We start from the raw sequence: 20,325 nt of genomic DNA, 5'->3' as shown, positions 1-20,325 counted from the left end.
CGCTTCCTTCCTACTCCTATTCCCTTCCTGTCCCATCGTCGCAATAAGACCTATCTGTGCCGGTGCGACGTAAAGCAATTTATAAAGAAAAAATGGTTCCTATTGAACGTCGAATTTTAAAAATTGGAGAGGTCGTCTATGATATAGATGTTGATTCCCATAGGGAATCGGAAATATTTGTCCCGAAGGAGTAAATTTATAATAACAATATAAATGGTCCGTTATTGGACATTATAAATTTTCCAGCTAACTCATTCCTGGTTGCCAGCGTTTCACCCTCGTGTGCTAGGTTGGGCTCATCTAGGTGATAGATTGCGTATCTCTCTAGGCGTGTTCCGGATTTAAGAGGTGTTAATTCCAAGATATTTCTGATTAAAATTGGTGGAGAAACGATCTGATACTGAGAAATTAAGGAGGTAAACTTTTAAAAGAAAATGTAAAAAATGGTTTGTTCCTGTGTACCGCTTAAATAGTAAATAAAACACTTCTATTCATATTTCTTATATTATGTTTAGGTGTATGCTTGGTTAGACGCTCAAGTGAAGAAGTATCCAAACATTGTCTCAAGTATTGTTGGTGGCTCTACCTATGAGGGAAGGCAAATTCGAGGAGTGAAAGTGTCATACAAGGACGGAAATCCAGGAATTTTCATCGAATCTGGTGAGTTTATATCTCTTGGAGGTATTATCTAATATCCAATATTTTAAAATACTTGCAACTTGCTTCCATTGGTAAACGCCATATATCATACAACATTAAAATTTCATGACATCCAACGACGAAAGTTTGATTTCTGACCTCTGAGAATTTTGATGGCCCTCTAGCGCTTACCTTTCCGGGATTTCCACATTCACAAAGGACACATACTAAACTGATGTCTCATCTCATTGAATTAACTTTTGTAATCACACTCCTATGCAATTTATTTTAACCGTAATTATTTGTAATTTAGATTCCAAGAATTGAATTTGTTTTACGTCCCTTCAAATTTCAAAGTGGTTTAACATGAAGGATAAAAGTAAGACACCGTCACTTCATTTGCTTGGACTGAGAGGTCATACCTTACACTAATCAGTAAATCTAATTCCTAATCAAGTGATCTAAACAGTCAGTCTTCTATGATAGGACTTGCAATGCTCAAAACTGATGTCCGCTGGTTACCGTTTCGAACTTTTGAACTCTATAATGAATTCATTTACCTTGAATTATTTTCGTGAATTAAGCAAGCTTTGGATCAGCATGCGGTATGCTTTATAAATTATAAATGAATACCAGCGTTACTCCAACAAGCTGCCAGTATCCACACAGTTCATTTTCTGCTATGCTGCTTCTTTGTAAGTATATCATCAATCTGTTTCTATACATCATTATAATCTGAAGACTAGCGAATGATTATTTCATTTTACTTGTAACTTTTAATTTGATCATTCATATTGAAGCCATTGTCTAACATTGCTAAAGACAGCGCACCGCATTTCTCATCCCTGAATATATTGCACTTTGCTCTCAGAGTTATTCTCCGTCCCGGAGCAATAGCGATCAACAACATTTCGATCGTCATCCGTCTGCTACTCCGAAAGGGAGAGAAAGAAGATATCGATCTCCTCGCGTGAACAGCATTACTTCAAGATGTTATTCTCCATGCCTGAGGCCGAGATTGTACGTGATTAAGGAACTTTTGTAAGGAAAACGGTGTTATTCTGGCATATTTAGAGCATAAATACGAAAACCTACACATTCAGATTTTGTGATAATCTCCGTTCATAGAATCCCATTCAGTAGCAAGTTTGGAAAGGCTCATTCCGATCAGTACGCCAGGTTACGAGGTCAGTTGGTGTAGTATAGGAGACGCGAGGATTTAAGGATCCCTGGAAAAGAAGTGGCGCTTTGAGCAGTATGGCTGCGAAGCTTACAGTAGAGACTAACTGGATAGTATGTGTAAATGGACTGATTTTTAGGTATGCTGTGAACACTGACTCAACTTACGGAACCCTGCAGTTAGTGAATACGTTCCACCGATAGGTAAAACTCACCGAGTTCTCGCGACATTGATTTCGCCATAAATAAGTCGAGTTCATCTGGACGCTTCGTCATTAATCGTGAAGAGCTGAGACTGTGTCTGCCATATTTCGTAGCAGAACTGTATCTGCTGGGAAGTCGGTATTTATAAATTTTCAACAATATTGGTTAGAAGTCTCATACTTTTCGTTAGATGTGGACAGGGACCTAGCCGCATTTTCAAGAAAAACCATGCAATTTATTTCAACCATAATTACTTAAAATTGTAATTTAGATTTGTAATAGTTTCCATCGATCTGAGATTATGAATTCTATCATTTTTCTTCAAACGCGGGCAAGGATTTATTATTTATGTTGGAGTCCCAATGACTTGTCAGATTTTTGCTATCATTTGGTAGTGAACTCTAACTTTCTCCATGAGTTAAAAATAACTTTACTATGATTTATATTGAGGTTCGCAGATAGAGGATTTTTGGCATTCCCAGTGGTTACAGAGAGAGGGTCAGACTGTAAAAAGCGGTAACAAGGTGTTTAACGTCTCTCGAGAACGATCCGGCATCTTTTCAGAGGTGAAAGCTTTATCTGATTGAGCATCTCACGCATTTATAGGCAGTGTCGAGATATTGGGAAGTGTTTGCTGATGGAAATGTCATTAAAATATGTTGACATTTAAATTCCATTTAGTCCTCTCCATTTGAAGATATCTCAACGAAATTTCATAATCATAACTGGGGACCCTTACCAAACAAGATTATGTAAATAAGATACCATATTTCAAAATGTATTTTAGGAGAGAGATTTTTTCACTTCCTTATGAAAACATTTAGAAGCATTTATCTACTTATTAGGTACATTTTTCTCATAAATTAGTGGTCAGATTCCAGCAAAATGTTTATGCATGACTTCTAAGACCCTGCTTGATATAGTGGGTGAAATATAAAGTTACAATCTTCCTCCTTGCATTTTAAAAATAAAATTGTTAACATACATGAAATTTTTTTACAAAATTTTGAGTAACTTTCAGCTTTTCCTGGACACTGTTCTGCATATAATCACTATATATTTCACCAGCTGTGTTGTACACAATCTTGTTAATAACTACAAAAATAATCAGACCTGTATGAGTAATAGGGCTTGAGAAAAGTGTACCTAAATAAAGAAAATATGAACTCTTGGAAAAACATAAAAGTCTAAAACCATGTTTATTTAGCACGTACCAATGGTGTTAAAACTCCCCAGGATCATACTCAACATCTTTCCTGGCCTCCTCATCTTCTTTCCTCTTTTTGTCTGCCCTCCGTTTCAACCTAGCTTCCTTGATCATCTGCTGAACAGTTTTTTAAGTTCCCATGACTCACTGCAAGTTTATCTTCTGGCGGGCACTCTCCATGTTCTTCTCTGGTTTAATGCCAAGCTTCTCCATAACTTGCAGTCCTTTAACACTTTCACCGTTAAAGCATATGACAGCATCAAATACTGTAAGTTATAAGGTTTTTATTCCTATGAAAACACTTTTGGGTACCCTTTCTCATACGCAATGGTTGATGTTTTCATTGATGTGTGTCCAAGTTTTTGCCATGAAGCATCAAAGGCAGATGTAATGTCTAGCTTGACTTCATTGAGGGAATCTGCCTCCTCAGTTGTCTGTTTCATACTCTCATCAGAAAATTGTCGGAGAGCACCCAGTAACATACCTGTATATGCACTAAATTTACTTCGTGGGGGTGGCAAGTTCATAATTCCACAAAATATTTCAGCTGCTCTCCTCTCTTTCCCTATGCACCTCATGCTATATGCCAATCTCACATTACTTCATACTTCCTTTGCACTAATTTAGAGGTCATACGTGATTGATTGGCATTACATATATTACACTCTACTGATAATCGAGTAGCTAATCCCCTTCCACTGCTTTCTTATTCTCTAATTTCCACACCATTTACATTGTCACAGCACTTACACTTCGTGAGCTGCTTTATCAAGTCTGAGAGAAAGAATAAATCAACAATCACATATCCATGAGACGCTTTGACATTACCGGTATTTACGTAGATAGTATCATCACTATGATGGTCCAAGTCTGTCAATTTCTTCTTGGAGGCACTAACAGGTACATTAGTAGAGTATTCTATTGTTTCACTAAAATTGGCTATGTTTCTTTTAGTGGCAACACGGGAATAATACTTTCCCTCCACGAATTTCTTAATTCTGCCCATAATTGTGAACTAGATACACAATATAAGAGCAAAAATAATAAAAACATGTTGCTTTCATTAACTTTCTAACCAAAACACACCTCATGTAAACATACAAGTGCAGGGCGGGAAATACGCTGTTCATTTGTCTCCATTGTCTTCATAAGTACTCCTGAGTGGCCATCAGTTGACACCTACCACACTCGTAAATAAAGAGAATTGTTCCAATTGCATCAGTTACTTTTGCAGATCATTGCAAGCTTTAAAGGAGGGCGTGGCTGTACAGACGTCGTACTGAAAAGACCGATCTGGGGACTTTAAATTGTGGTAATATAAAAAATAATTATATCAGCATGTAGAGCACACTCCAGGGAATTATATGACACCAAAAAAGGGAATTCGAATTTCTGACCGCAAAAGAATTTCCGTGTCCTTAAGAGTTATGTGTGTTACAATCGGGGGAATTTATTGTACAAGAAGACTTTTTCGGCCGCTGGGAACCTATTGATATTTGTAGCACGGTAGTCAATTTGTGTACAAGAAGTGATAATTTATCTTTGTATTGTGTTAAGCGTAGTCCGAAAATGAATAATAATAATAATAATAATAATAATAATAATAATAATAATAATAATAATAATAACCTGAAAACCGGCAAGATATGACGTTCAATGGGGTGACTATTTGTTGGGGAACTCCTCATATTCCTTGTACTTTATTTCTTTTACAATTACGTCGCACCGACACAGGTAAGTCTTACGGCAACGATGGGATAGAAAATGGCTAGAAATGGGAAGGAAGTGACCGTAGTAAGGGGGCTATGAATGTTCTAAAACAACGGATGCTAGGTGACTTGTAGGTGTGGTTAACAGGTGTGTTAACCTAACCTTGGCCACGAACGGCAACCTAATCAGACACAGACGCTTTGGCGTCTCCGTTTGGAGGAGTGACGGAGCTGTTACGTATTAAGCGTGGGCGATTTAAAATGCATGCTTATCTTAACATAACCCAAAACGCCGGCCTTCTACTGACAGAGCTGTGACATAACAGCGCTTGCGATTTGAAAAAGGGACTGCTGCGTAATAGTGCATGAGGTTATAACCTAACGTGTGCAGGTGTAACCTTACGGGCACTGGGTTCGGTCACTTTTCAATGCTTAACTGTACAAGGGCGTTAATCTTACAGACCTCAACTTTGATATCCAAGTTTAGAAGCTTAACCTAACTAGACAAGATGATGACTGCAAAGGAGGTACTTCAAGGTCTCGGATCCGAGTGACTGTGGAGTTAAATACGCTAGCGTTTGGAACACTCAGTTTTAGATTTTAACTTTAGAGCTTATAGATTTGGACTGTAGAGTCTTATAGTCGCCTACAGTATTCTTTGCATCAGTCAGAGACCAATCCCTTGTGTTCAGAACACACTAGAAACATTAATTTACTAGGACAGCTATGTCAAACGCGTGTAATAAAAAAGCGAGACTGAGCATGTCTCATACAAAGGTCACGCTGTTTTGACATGCAGTGATCACGTGGACGTCGTTATGCATGTTTAGACTTGTTCACTAACAGTCTCTCTCTCTCTCTGCTAGCTCTCTAAACTATCTTGTGAGGGTTTTACGATAGTGTTTGAAGAAAGAAACATTCGCTGCCTGGGTTCACGATTCGAATCTTATGCAGCGTGCATGATGTGACTAATTACTGCTTCGTATCCATATGAACCGAAGAGGCAAACAACAGTTATGTGATGAAAAGAGGACTAGAAGTTGTTCAGCCTTTTTGATAAGTGAGTGGAGGCTAAAAGAATGGAATCAGTACAACATTTTAAATGTAACGAAATATTTGTTGTGTAATTATTCACAAAATTATACAAACTGCTACCGGTTTTACTACAATCCTTGTTATGTTATCGACAAGGTTGCTCTACTCCTTAACATCTTACGGTTAAGAGGTAGCATGCTCGAATGATTGTAAAGCCCCCACCAACATTCAAATTTAAAAAAAAATGTTATATTTTACGGAATTAACTTTTCAATATATATTGTACTGTGCATGTTATGCTTTGCAAAGTAATTGTTGCTGTCATTACCTTGATGTCAGCCTTGTGTTTAGTTCCTTGCACAGTCATCATCAGGTACTGTAAAGCAGGGTAAATGTTGACGCATACACTGTCTACAGTTTACAATCTTTGGATAAGGTCCATCCCAATCGATACGATTTTCACTTCAGTACTTGTAATATCATCGACAGAGTCTGCATGAAGCTACATCAATTGACATCTTACTGTATGGAGGTACAATGTCCCAAAAAGCATCTACGAAGATGTAGATAAAACTCCTGGTGGTAAACACTGAATCAGATGTGTGGCAACTGATGTACGGTTCCATGTTTATAGAACATTTTAATAGCCTCACTTACTTGAGAGAGGTAAATAAGACGTAGCGTAAAAGGTTCGCTGATAGGAAAACAGGTTGCACATTCACAGTTTTGTTTGTTATCAAGACGATTGTCTGTAACCGTGCAGTCTTTAACTTCTTTCCGCTCCACAGTGCTATGTGTAGAAGTACATACTGATGATCATAATATAGGTCTATCCTTATTTATAGCCTTGCAACGATATTCGATATTGGATGGTGATATCACTCATGAAAATAATACGACAACAGGCTGTTGTGTTATCAAGAATATTTCCAGAGGTTTTAAATTCTAAACTAATATCGACAGGAGATTCTTTTATAGATTATTCATGATAAGAGTAGTCTATAACTACAATCGGTGCTTTATGTTTAAATTCTTCACGTGAAAATAGCAGGCGATTTTTATTCTAGTATTACGATGATTGGAATTTACAAAACAGGTCATAGAGCCACCCAAATTTATTTTTCTCAATATTGATGTCCATGTTTTTGTAGGGATGAGTAATTCCGCTGGGGTATAGTCTAACATTTCTTAATTTTATTGATCAAACGGTGAGCTATCATTTTCATGGTTGAATTTACGATGGGCTTCGAAACCACAAACAGTATACAAAGGTATTTTGGTAAAACGTGACCTTTAAACAGCCCCGCTATGCTTGATTGTAGCTGGTAACGCAGGGTACTCGTGCAGCATCGAACTTCGAAAACGTATAGGTAATGGTGTATTATTTTTCACAATCTTGAGCAATCGAAGTTTTTCTTCACCAGATAATGTTACATGTGGAATCCTCCACAATATACGCTACTGTCTACTGGTGATTCTGCTTGTTTTTCGTTGATTACAATGCGTCTAAAGTCATCGGCAAAGCGCAGATTACGTTTTAATGATAACATACCGAAAATGTACGGTCCTGATTAATCATCCAGGTGTTAGTAGCTTTCGGACACCATCGTGCCATCCGTAACATATTACTTTCTTCATCACTATTAAAGGGTTGAGTTTCATTGCACTTGTAATACCAACATCCTTCGATCTATTTATTTCCACATTATTTACTTCATAACGCGCTTCAGACACGAGGGAAGCTAGATCAAGTTTGTACTGTTGAGATGTGATTTTTCCACTACCATCCGCTTTATCTATGCGTTCTGCAGTATAGAGATACCTTCCGTGTGGTAGGGTTTATACATCTTGCTGATTGATGATAAAGCGAATTTCATCATTGTTATTGAGGCCAAACATAAAAAGATGATATTAGTTAAGCACACTTCGTACTACACTTTCACGAGTTTCTACTGAGGTCATAACGTCAAACATTTCTTCCATTTTGTTGTAGTAACGTATAACGTAAATATTGGAGAATCTGTTTATGGACATCTGTTAACTCGATGACTCTTCGCAAATATGTAGTATGTCTCCTGAATGTACACTTTTCTAAATTTGGTTCATACAGTTTTAAGAGGATGTTTGTAAACTTCATACGTGTGACGATCTAAATTAACGAGCTGATTATATTTATCCACAAGCCTAGGATTGATGTTGCTAATGTGTTTTACAGTCACAGCAGGATATAGAATTAGTGAGGGTTCCTTACGAATGCTATAACCACTTTCTTCTGTAATGATAAAGTCGTGCAGGACGTGCGAAGGTTATTGGTTACTATACAAGTCTGTAATAATATTACAAGTGATATTTAAATAGTCATAATCGAAGAGTGTTTTAGATTGATCAGAATCATGACGTACGTTCGGTCTGGGCTCTCTTGGTAAAAATCCAAGCAATGGTCAATAGAGTCAGGTTGTGATTTAAAGTCAATATTGAATGAAGACTCAATATACATTTATGTGTGATGTTGTTCACAGTAATCGAGAACTTGTAATTATTATTACTAAAACTCTCATCAGTAAACTCTTCAATTAAGTACTTTCAATGTAATCATGAATATCGTCTACTGAATAAGTGCCTGGCGGAAGCTTCAGCACATACTCATCGTAATAGAACTTGTTTAAGACATAACGCACGTTATAGGTTTTATTGTAGCTTTCAAACAACACTAGTCTAAGACTATGCGGCTGATGAACCGAGTTAGATCGGTGGATTAAAGTAGACGGCCGTTTGATTTCCTTCTCCGCGTACAGTGAACGTTCTTACACCGTTGGTCATCACGTGCACACTGATGCTCTTTGTCTACTGTCTGGGTTTGATATAGGAATATTACACATAATCGACCACATATGCCTGTATTCAAGTTTTGCACGCGGGTTTTATTATAATCAATGTTTGCACTGCTTCCAAATAAAGTATGAGATCAAATGGAGGGGGTAAGTCTCCATGACTACTGAAATACCATGCTATAGATTTACGTTTTACGTAGGCAACGTAATGAGGTCCAGGTCCACAACTGTTGTCTAAGTTGATTACAGCACTCACACGTTCACGTGGGCATTGTAGTAGTTGATCACGCATATTCACACAGCGAAAATAATGAATTCCTCGCTGTTTAGCAAACGCAAAATTACTTCGTGGGTTAGAGCTCGTTGTGGCAGTGCATTCAATGAAAGTTTTGGTGATATATAGATACCAAGTCCCTTCTTTGTATGGCACTAGCTTCAAGTGTACGCCTTTACCTCGCAATACAATTGCCTCCAATGTCTGGTTATGGCGTTCACTCTTTTTACACTGTTGCTTCGCTTGTTGCACAGCCTTAAGAGTTCTTGCTACAGCACTAGCGCCACTCAGGAAAGAACCTAAAATTTTTAGTCCAGCAAACAGCGCTGGAAGAAATCCGCATCGTTTTGGTACAGAAATAATAATTCGAGCACGTTTAATTTTTTTTGCTAGGGGCTTTACGTCGCACCGACACAGATAGGTCTTATGGTGACGATGGGATAGGAAAGGCCTAGGAGTTGGAAGGAAGCGGCCGTGGCCTTAATTAAGGTACAGCCCCAGCATTTGCCTGGTGTGAAAATGGGAAACCACGGAAAACCATTTTCAGGGCTGCCGATAGTGGGATTCGAACCTACTATCTCCCGGATGCAAGCTCACAGCCGCGCGCCTCTACACGCACGGCCAACTCGCCCGGTCGAGCACGTTTAAAAACATTCTTCAAATGGCTCGGTTTTATGACAGCTTGAATTCTTAGATTAATAAAGAGGATGTATTTTAAAACTGTTTTATTATTCTAGAATTTCAATTTCTCCTCTCTTCTATTGCATAAAACATCACCATTACTACTAATTAATTTAGGACTTGGAGTAGGGTAGGACTAACATTAAACGTTGTTTAATACCATCACCCAGTACCATTTTTCTTTCATTGCACCGGCAACGACAAGCGCTGCGATATTTCAGCCACTGTAGCATTAGGTGACGTTACACGCTGCATAGCTTTACGAAGCAGATTTTCATCACCTACAATTCTCAGTTCAGGTTTTTTTCACGTTTACTAGCACGGTAAGTAAAATCGTGGTATCTCCAAGCAGCATATAACATACGGATATTAGGATCACCACATCCGAAGCGAACATCGAGTTTAGCGCCAGGGCCTCAGTATTGGTAGGTAGGAAGGTGAAGCTCAAAATAAAGAAGATCAATTGCTTTATTGATGAGCCCATGCCCAGCATGATTCTTCGCCTTTCCTCCAGCACGTCTCTTCATGTCTTTCTGTGTCTGCTTGTCTGCTTTCTTCGGAGCCATGGTAAGTGTTCATATGTAAAGTCAACTCGTTAGTTTTAGGTCCGTGATACAGTTTAAACAGCTGTCGCGTACTACACTGTCACACTCAAGGTCTCGTAGATAAACTTACTTGATCGTGATGTACACTACAGGTTTGAAGCTCTGACGAAACAGGAGCTTGCGTCCACTCACGAGATATTTTCTGCCAAATCTTCTATACAGCATTTGCAGCAACATTAACTTGAAATGCGTTTGGTAATGCCTTTAATTCTTATTCAGAAAGAGTGTTGAGTTTTTCATTGCAAGAATAAAACTTTAGAATAGCCTTTTAGACTGCGTTACACTTAGTATTAGATAGGAATGACATGATGTCTTCACTCTACAAATGTTTCACTCGCACTGTATACATTTGAACACTGCAATTTATGTAATGTTGCTCACCTCTCAGCATGCACTGCAACATAACCAATCAATGAGCACGCACACATGGCGTAATGAATTTTTAACTGTATATTCACTTTGGTCTTTGGGAAGAGTTTTGAATGAGGAACAACCTAATTCAAACAAGTTGATAATTTCACATGTTGGTAGGTACTCTCGCATCCATTCCTTCTTTTCGCAACACTTTAAGAATACAAGACCTGCTCCTGAAAAATGATCATTCATGATCATAGCTAGAAAGGGATAAGGTGCTCCTTTTTCTTCCCACTGCAACCAGATTTTTATCTATTGTGTCTGATTATTGTCCCCATCTGTTTGAAAATAGTAAGGGAAAGGCGGGATAAATACTAAACAACAAGTTTTGATGCCTACAGCACAGTGCAATCCAATACAGCCACCTCTTGGATCACAAATTTAATCCCGTTCACTTAAAAGCCTTAAACATCAACTATTAATGTTCCTATCACGATGGAATTTAGCACTCTACTCTCTGTCACAGTATCTTATGGACTACAGAACATATTATCATATTTGGCACATAGAATGGCTAGATCTTACTCGAGAGTGACCATGGTAACAAAGAAATCAAAACGTGCATAACAATGTCCACGTGATCACTGCATGTCAAAACAGCGTGACCTTAGTATGACACATAATCAGTCCCGCTATTTTGTTCCACGCGTTACGGATAGCTGTCCTAGTGAATTAATGTTTCTTGTGTGTTCTGAACACAATGGATTGGTCTCTGACTGGTGCGAAGAATACTGTATGCCGCTATAAGACTCTACAGTTCAAATCTATAATCTCTAATGTTAAAGTCTATAACTGAGTGTTCCAATCGCTAGCGTCGCTCGGATCCGCGACCTCGAAGTGACTCCTATACAGTCGCTATCTTGTCTAGTTAGGTTAAGCTTCTACACTTGAATTTCAAAGTTGAGGTCTGTAAGATTAACGTACTTGTACAGTTATGCATGGGAAAGGGATCGAACCCAGGGTCCGTAAGCATATACCTGCACACGTTATGTTATGATCTCATGCATCCTTAACAAGCAGTCCGCATTTGAAATCAGCCGCGCTGTGACGTAACAGCTCTGTCATGAGAAGGCCTACGCGTTCGTTTATATGAAGATAAGCATACATTTTAAATCGTCCGCCCTTATTACGTCACAGCTCCGTCAATCCTCTAAGGAGAGGCGCCAAAGAGCCTGTGCGAGGTTAGATTACCGTTCGTGGCCAAGGTTAGGTTAACACACTAGATAACCGCACCTACCGATCACCTCACCAATTCAGCTCCTCTAAGAGGAGCCCGTAAAGTACCTGTCTCAGTTTAGGTTAGCGTTCCTTGTAGCGAAGTTAGATTAACGTCATCATGTGGTCATAACCTTAACTACAAGTCACCTAACCGATTGGACTCCTCCAAGGGGAGCAGATAAAGAGCCTGTGTGAGGTTAGGTTAGCGTGCGTGCGCAAGGTTAGCTTAACACCTCATGATGTCTTAATCTCGTCTGCAGGTCAACTAACCAATTTGGCTCCTCCAAGGATGCCAAAATGATCCCGCTCCTCCAAAGGTGTCCGTGACCTGTCCAACTCGGCTCCTCCAGGGGGCCCGTCCAATTTGGTTCCTCTAAATTGGCCCGTAAGGTTATCATTGCCCTCATACTTAAGGGTTTTATGTCATAACCTCACCTAGGGGTCAAATACACCCAGGTTGGCCAGTGAGGTTAGTATTGCCCTCATACTTACGTGTATGACGTCCTGACCTCACGTAGGGGTCAAAGCACCCCAGATCATTCCCTGACTAATGTTGCTGCTCCAATGGAGTCGATGAGGTTAGGATTGCTCTCGTACGCAAGGCTATGACGTCATTGCGTGCCTTAACCTCACCGAATGGTCATTGAACCCAGGTAAGAAACCACATAGGTACACTACTAGGTCATTGTATCAGAATCGGCATAGCTACACTATTCAAAAAAGCGTGGAAAAATGCTGACGCAGCACCCGTTGCTTTAGAACATACATTGCCCAATCTACTGATCGTGGCTTTAATTGAGGTACAATAATCTGATGTTAAAATGGGAAACCATGGAAAACTATCTCGAGGACTGCCAACGGCAGGATTTGAACCCATTATCTCCCGAATGAGAACTGATAGCCATATGATTCAATCCGCGCAGCCACCTGTTCGCTCAATCATGGCAATAACAACCATCACCGCCATATAACTCCTTAACCATGACGATGCGTTGATGCTCGCCGTTAACGGGCTTAGCAATAAAAACCTAAATGTGTGTACATCTCTGTTGGAAGTTTGTGGAAATATTAATAATCGTGAAAACAGAATCTCCGTTATTAGTGCACGTACGGTAAAAACGTACAAAACATAAGAGAGTGAATTATTTTATTTTGTACGACATTTATCAATGTGCTTCGATACAGTTCATAGTAACGCAGAAATTGGGCATCTTCAGTTTTGACCCCAATAAAATTTCCACGTCACTGTACACTAATATAATGATATATAGCCTAGTGCACGTCTGTGCTATTCTAGGACGCTAAATACCGATTTTCTGGAAATTCTGTTAAACTGTTTACCATGACGTTGCCCCAAACAGGCAGGCAGACTTACAGACAGATAGAAGAACAACAATAATTGGCCTGAACCTTCTTTCGTTCTTAAACTGTTTACCCTCCAAGATTAATTTTTTCCCTCGGACTCAGCGAGACATCCCACCTCTACCACCTCAAGGGCAGTATCCCGGAGCGTGAGACTTTTGTTCAAGGGATACAACTGCGAAAGAGAACCGGTACCTCGCCCATGCGTCCTCACCTGCTTTACTGAACCGATGCCTTGTGGAGGATGGGAAGATCGAAAGGAATAGACAAGGAAGAGGCCGTGGTTTAAGTTAGGTACCACCACGGCATTTGTCTCGAGGAGGAATGGGAAACCACGGAAAACCTTTTTGAGGATGGCTGAAGAGGGAATCGAACACCTTTCTACTCAGTTGACCTCCAGAGGCTGCGTGGTTCCCGTTCCAGCACTCGTAGCACTTTTCAAGTTTCGTGGCAGAGCCGAGAATCGAACCCAGTCCACCGGGGGTGGGAGCTAATCACACTAACCACTACACCACAGAGGCGGACTGAACCTATTTTCATCGTTCGTATGCCTAATCAGATATATGAACGAAAAAATGAAGCAAACATTTGAAGTGTACAGGAAACTTGTAATTTTTAATATTTGTCCGTCTCCTCGGCTGAATGGTTAGCACAGTTCCGGTCTTCATAGTGTTCTGGGTTTAATTCTTGTCCAGTTCGGGGATTTTAAATATATTTGTTCAGTTCCTCCAGCTCGGGGGCTGAGTATTGGTGATCGCCTTAATACACATCTTACGAAAATGTTGCAAATTTCCGACTTGGATGGCTTGGGAATAAGGTGACGAGCTGCTTGACTAAGCGGTACGTTCTGAACTGCCAGTGGGGGAATGGCGTACAACGACATTAGAAGACGAATAAGCTTGAGTAGAGGTTTCAAAGGTAAGAAAAATCATAATATGAAGAGGGCAAACTGGGGCAAATATACATTTATAATATGAGGAATTAGGAATTGGAATAATTTATCAAGGGAAATGTTTGATAAATTTCCCAATTCTTTGAAATAACTGAAGAAAATCTAGGTAAACAACTGATACGAATCTGTCACCTGGGTGACAACTTTAAGTGCAGATGATTGATTGATTGATTGATTGATTGATTGATTGATTGATTGATTGATTGATTGATTGATTGATTGATTGATTGATTGATTGATTGATTGATTGATTGATTGATTGATTGACCTTAATTTACACACATCACACCACCAACCAGCAGAAAAATACGCTATAGTGATTCCAAGCACCCAAACACGTCCACCAATCTCATTCACTCAGGCACGAGAATAACGTGTATATGCTCAACTGCTTTAGTTCTAACGGCTAGGAATTAAATTTTACCGATATTGGATGAAAGATTGCAGAAGCCTACACTTTATTTCTTCTACGCAAATGAAGTATATTACACATCAATTGTTACATCCACCTTCTCAACATTATCTCCTTGTAACTTTATGCACGTTTGCCATCGAAGTGTCAGTCTCTCCAGACCTTCCTAAAACCATTCTTTCGGAATGCTGCATACCCATGCCTTGACAGCTGTATCCAGTTCTGAAAACTCCGCAAAACGGCGACCACGCAGAGGTTTCTTCATGTTCCCGAACAGGTGATAATCACTTGGTGGCATTTCTTTGGCGGTGAACAGCCCCTATCGATTGTTGTTTCGTTTGTGGCTCATGGTAATGGAGCCATGTTCCATCAGCAGTCAGAAGCCTAGCTATGAAATCGGCTGGATACTGAACATGGCATTACAAAAGTTCTCTGCACACATCCACACGCCTCTGCTTTTCGACAGCAGACAAGAGTCTAGGCACCCACGTGGATAACACCTTCTCCAACTGTAAGTGGCCGTGCACGATCCGCTGCAGGGTGTTTCGGCTAATTCCCGTGGCTGCCTTCATTTCCATAAATGTGATGCATTTGTTTCCTTGGATGGCATGTTCTACCCGGGCGATGTTGGCTGGTGTTGACACTGTCACCTTCCTTCCAGAAGTGGTTCCCTTGTCCACCGATGTGCGCCGTGTTTTCCAACCTTCCACCCAGTTGTAAACTATTTTCCGTGACGGCGCATGTTCTGCACAGACTACCACCAAGTACGGATTAATTTCTGCAGTGATTACGCATTCTTTTCATAGGAACCAAGTCGTATAGCGCTGTCCCTGACAGTTGCTTTCCATGTTGTCTGCTCCTACGCTGACAGTGTTGTCATGAAATAGCTATGACGAGTGAATTCGTCGACCCCTGTGCGTGTGCTGCTACCAAACGGTGTAACAAGACCCTAGTTACACGTCACCACCTTCAAAAGTGAAATGTGAACCATACCTGGACGTACAAAAATTAAAGCGTAAAACAATATAGTATGCCCCTCGAATATATAGAGACGTGTTATATAAAACTGGTATTATACAAAGGTCATTCTCCTTTCTCGCCTTCTTGCGTTTCATTTGGTAAGTATAGATTTTATGTCATGAGAACCTGTTACGAGAATAGAAATGAAGTTACTCGGGTGACAGGCAGAACGCAGTGTTTCTAAGAGACTTCGTCCAGGGTAAAATTGCAATAAATAAGTTTGTATTCATATAGTGGACTGGAAATTATACTCGTACCTTAGGAAAATGCCACTCCACTGCCATCTGACAACAGATCAAAGGCTTCATATGTCACATAGTTTCCGTAAACAAGTAAGAACAATTAGACAATGCACGAATTTTTTATTTAAATTTCCTCTAAGGTATGTGAGTACTTTGAGTACATTAGTAATCTCCTTTGAGCATTTCTTTAACTTATGAGATAGATATAATACTTCTTGCCAGCCGAAGTTAGCTTTAATAAAATGTGGGCTTTTGAGAAGTATGCTATATATGCTCTTCGAACCTCTGGTACACACATGTGTACCTACACTTTTAAACTGTTCAGTGAGTGGCTGGTTGTGATAAATGAATTAATAATAATAATAATAATAATAATAATAATAATAATAATAATAATAATCGTATGGCCTCAGCTACCGTGTGCAGACAATTCAATTTGACGCCATCTGGCTGTCTGCTAGTAAGTTTCGACGTTACGTTTTACTTTAGGGCCACTAGATGGCAGACCGAGTAAACCGAAACTCGCTTGGGCGTCTATGGCTGAGATATAATGAATTTTGTCGGGTAAACACCAAATGTGTCACCAGAGATCTTTTACATGCCGACATCGTACGACATGGAGTGTCTAGTGGACTTTTTTCCGCCCTTCAAAAATCCGACTACCTCTGCCGAGTTTGAACCCGCTATCTTGGGATCCGGAGGCCGACACTCTACCAACTGATCCACAGAGGCAGCTATAAATGAATTGTGACAATAGAAATCCTCTGTGAACCTCTGAATTTGTGAAATCTACGACCGTACGTCGTACACCGCATTAAGAACATATATCACGAAATAATGTAATTCAGTGTAACGATTGAGGTTCACATACGTGCAAAACCCATCCCGTGAAATGAATATCCCTTCAGTGCTGGATTTCAGTTATTTAGAAAGTTCATTTAGAATGCAAAGGAAATTTTGTTTCGCTTTGCTTGGTCTCTAGTCTGAAGAGGGTATACATGCCACGGGTCATATTTTGCCATTAATTGACAAATGCAATGATGTCATGACTTAGTTTCACATGGAAACTATTTATACATAATTTACGCATACATGTACGGAAATTTATGTTTTCACCCGAATGAAACTATCTAACTTGCAATTAAAATGGTATAATGATCATACGGTGCAGTTTCACCCGGTAAAGGCAAATTATTACCAACACCTGAAGTAAAAATAGTAATTTTCAAGCTGTTCATATGGCACTAAGAGAAGCATGCTAGCGACTGAGTTGCCCGTACTCCTGTAAGTTATATATTTATAATTAACTGGAATTGGGATTAGGAAGGAGACAGTCATGGACTCTATATTATTGAGCATCAGTCCGGAATTCTTCACGTAAAAAGATTCCAGTGACGTTGAAATTATACCCGCTACTTATCTAACTGTTTGTAAGTTGAATGCAGTGAATCGTCGCCAGCCAAGTAATACACTTAAAATGTCATCATTATCATCGTCATATCATCATCATAATCAAACAGAACATTTGTAATCAAATCGACAGTAGGATGACGATCGTAGATCTAAAGCGAATGCCACACTGAACTTATCTCGATCTCTGCTTCTGCCTCAGCGAAGCTTGATTTAAATCGACTAGAGTGTACTCGTCCAGACTTGACCAGCCACACTGCACAAACCGTATATTACAATAGCATATGAAGTCAGACCGTGAAGAGCCAGTTTATGGTTGGAACATTTAAAACTGAGATGGACCCAAAGCAGGACGAGTCAGCGTTGTGAGCTATAAATAAAATGCTTACTCCAAACGAGAAATGTTCGTTTAGAAAAGTATATTTCAGTACCGGGAAACAGTCATTTAAACGGAAACCACGTATTCGACTCAAGTTTCGTTATATACATACATACATACATTGCAAGTTATAAATTTCATGTCGGGATCCGTATTGAACTAAGTATTAGCTCATGAAAGAATTATCTTATAGAATATCACCTTTTCGATACACTTTGTGATTTAATAAAAATCAAAATCGATGCTACATTTTAAAACAACATGACATGTTTCGCCTGTAACAGGCATCTTCAGTCGTTTTGTCCTTAACATCCAAGTGGTGGACTAGAATTTAATTTTAATTTTAATTTTAAGGACAATACGGCTGAAGATGCCTATTATATTATAGGCGAAACATGTCCCGTTATTTTAACACGTAAGATCGATTTTGTTTTTTATTAAATCACAAAGTGTATTGAAAAGGTGGACATCTATGAGATTATTCTTTCATGAGCTTATACATACATACGTACTGAGACCTATTTGGCCAGGGTTCGATGCCACCACATCCCAAAGCTCAGACTACCCGAATGGATGTATGGACAACGACCCATTTGAAAGGCCGTGCGCGGTCTGTATGAATTTTCCTCCGGTGTATCTCCGGCTCTTTCAGGTGGTAGAACGTCCTCGGCTAAAAAATAACTTAATCTACCTTAAAGGTCTACGATGCGGAGGAAGATATAGGAATGCTACATTTGCGGCAAATCAATAGGTTTCAGTTTTCTATTATGAGCATTAATTGACTTCGTTACGTCAAAATTATTATGAAATAAACAAACACTATTTCAGAACACGCTGGGCAAAACCCTGTACAGAAATAAGTCATAACGACTTAAAATTTTGCGGTGAAATCCCGCTTCAAAATTTTAAAATTATATTTTCACAAGTGAAATACACTTCAACGCTACTAAGAACGATGACACAAAACAATTCAAACGTCCACATACCAGCCAAAGCAACATCAAAAGCAATATACACTATAAATGTGAATTGATGATACGATGGCCTGCGCCTGGAAACATTTACAAAAAGTAAATAATAAAGTTATAAAATGCACCCACAATAGTGAATACAAATTGTCGATTACGGTTTTTACCCTATTATCATCCTATTTACCTACGGCCATGTTTCATCATCATTATTATTATTATTATTATTATTATTATTATTATTATTATTATTATTATTATTATTCAGCAAGATCTGCATCTAAAGCGTGAATGACCTTCTATGCCCAGCATTAACATCAATTGCCTCCACAACAGCATTCTGAACAGAAAATAACATTTACCAACCTATTCTACAAATCTATAAATATGCCAAAAATCATAAGCAAAATAACTGATATCAAAATATGCATCTTTCTCCTAAAATCAAAAATTTACTTCATACTTTAAGCGTAACTACATAAAATCCTACATAGTGCCAGTATGTTCATGTCTTCACAATGAACCTTGCTCAACTAGTTTGAATACAATTAAAAATGGGCGGTTCCTAAAAACATCCCTAAAGTAGTCTGTACTGGAATTGATATTCCTGGTCCATCCTCGTAGCTGGAAGATTAACACACGTCTAACTGATCTCAAAGACAAATTTCAATAACAAAGTATCCTTCCGGGTGAAGGAAATTTAAAAAAAAAGATGGCAGAACAGCCCTGGAAGGGCCTTGGACTACCAAGCGACCGCTGCTCAGCCCGAAGGGCTGCAGAGTACGAGGTGTCGTGTGGTCTGTACGACGAATCCTTACAGCCTTTATTCCTGGCTTTCTAGACCGGTGCTGCTATCTCTTTGTCAGATATCTCCTCATTCATATCGCTGGGATGGATTATATCGACTGAATAATATCATACTATCAAACATAGCACATTACAATGTTTCAAGACTACTGCAACCACTTGACAACCGATAATACAATGATGGGCTTACTTCAGTAACATGGAAATATAGTTCTAGAACAACATCCTGACTGGGGATTATACACACTGTAATAACACTGGATCTGGTATCACTGTGAAACACACGACCCTAAACTACGTATCAGAAAATATTCTACGCTATTAACCTGAAATACCCTTCCTTTGAAAGTAGGGATAGCTACATCCACAAACTTACTATAAAAGCCCTGCATATAAGCAATGGCTTGGCACAGTATAAGGTGGCTTCACTACACTTCATAACTTCAAGAAATCTGGGAACATAAATATATCGTCCAAGTATTCCATGAGCAGTCAGACATAACACTGATTCACACACTGCAACGGACATAATGCCTCTGAAAAATTAGGCCTATTCTGAAATAATTCTCTGTTACTTAGCCCACAGAAATCGGGTTGAAACAAAAATATACTGCTAAAATAATTCTGCCTATGATCACTCTCTCTGAAATGCACGCATAGGAATACCTCATTACTTTTACATCCCTGGATATTAATTATTTTCACATTACCGAAGAGAGCTTGTTATTATTATTATTATTATTATTATTATTATTATTATTATTATTATTATTATTA

At 39.1% G+C, this 20,325-nt stretch overlaps 1 protein-coding gene across 1 annotated transcript in view; it reads left to right on the top strand.

Annotated features, from left to right (window-relative positions):
• Positions 1 to 20,325, top strand: part of LOC136862932 (zinc carboxypeptidase) — a 170,681-nt gene that overhangs the window by 69,071 nt on the left and 81,285 nt on the right. Inside the window, exon 5 of the mRNA XM_067139221.2 lies at positions 516 to 660. Within this exon, the coding sequence (XP_066995322.2) occupies positions 516 to 660 (145 nt within the window). The remainder of the gene's footprint in view (positions 1 to 515; positions 661 to 20,325) is intronic.

Source organism: Anabrus simplex, chromosome 2, assembly GCF_040414725.1.
Source record: "Anabrus simplex isolate iqAnaSimp1 chromosome 2, ASM4041472v1, whole genome shotgun sequence".
NCBI lineage: Eukaryota > Metazoa > Arthropoda > Insecta > Orthoptera > Tettigoniidae > Anabrus > Anabrus simplex.
Note: the sequence above shows the minus strand (reverse complement) of the source record. Positions and strands in the feature narration are given on the sequence as shown.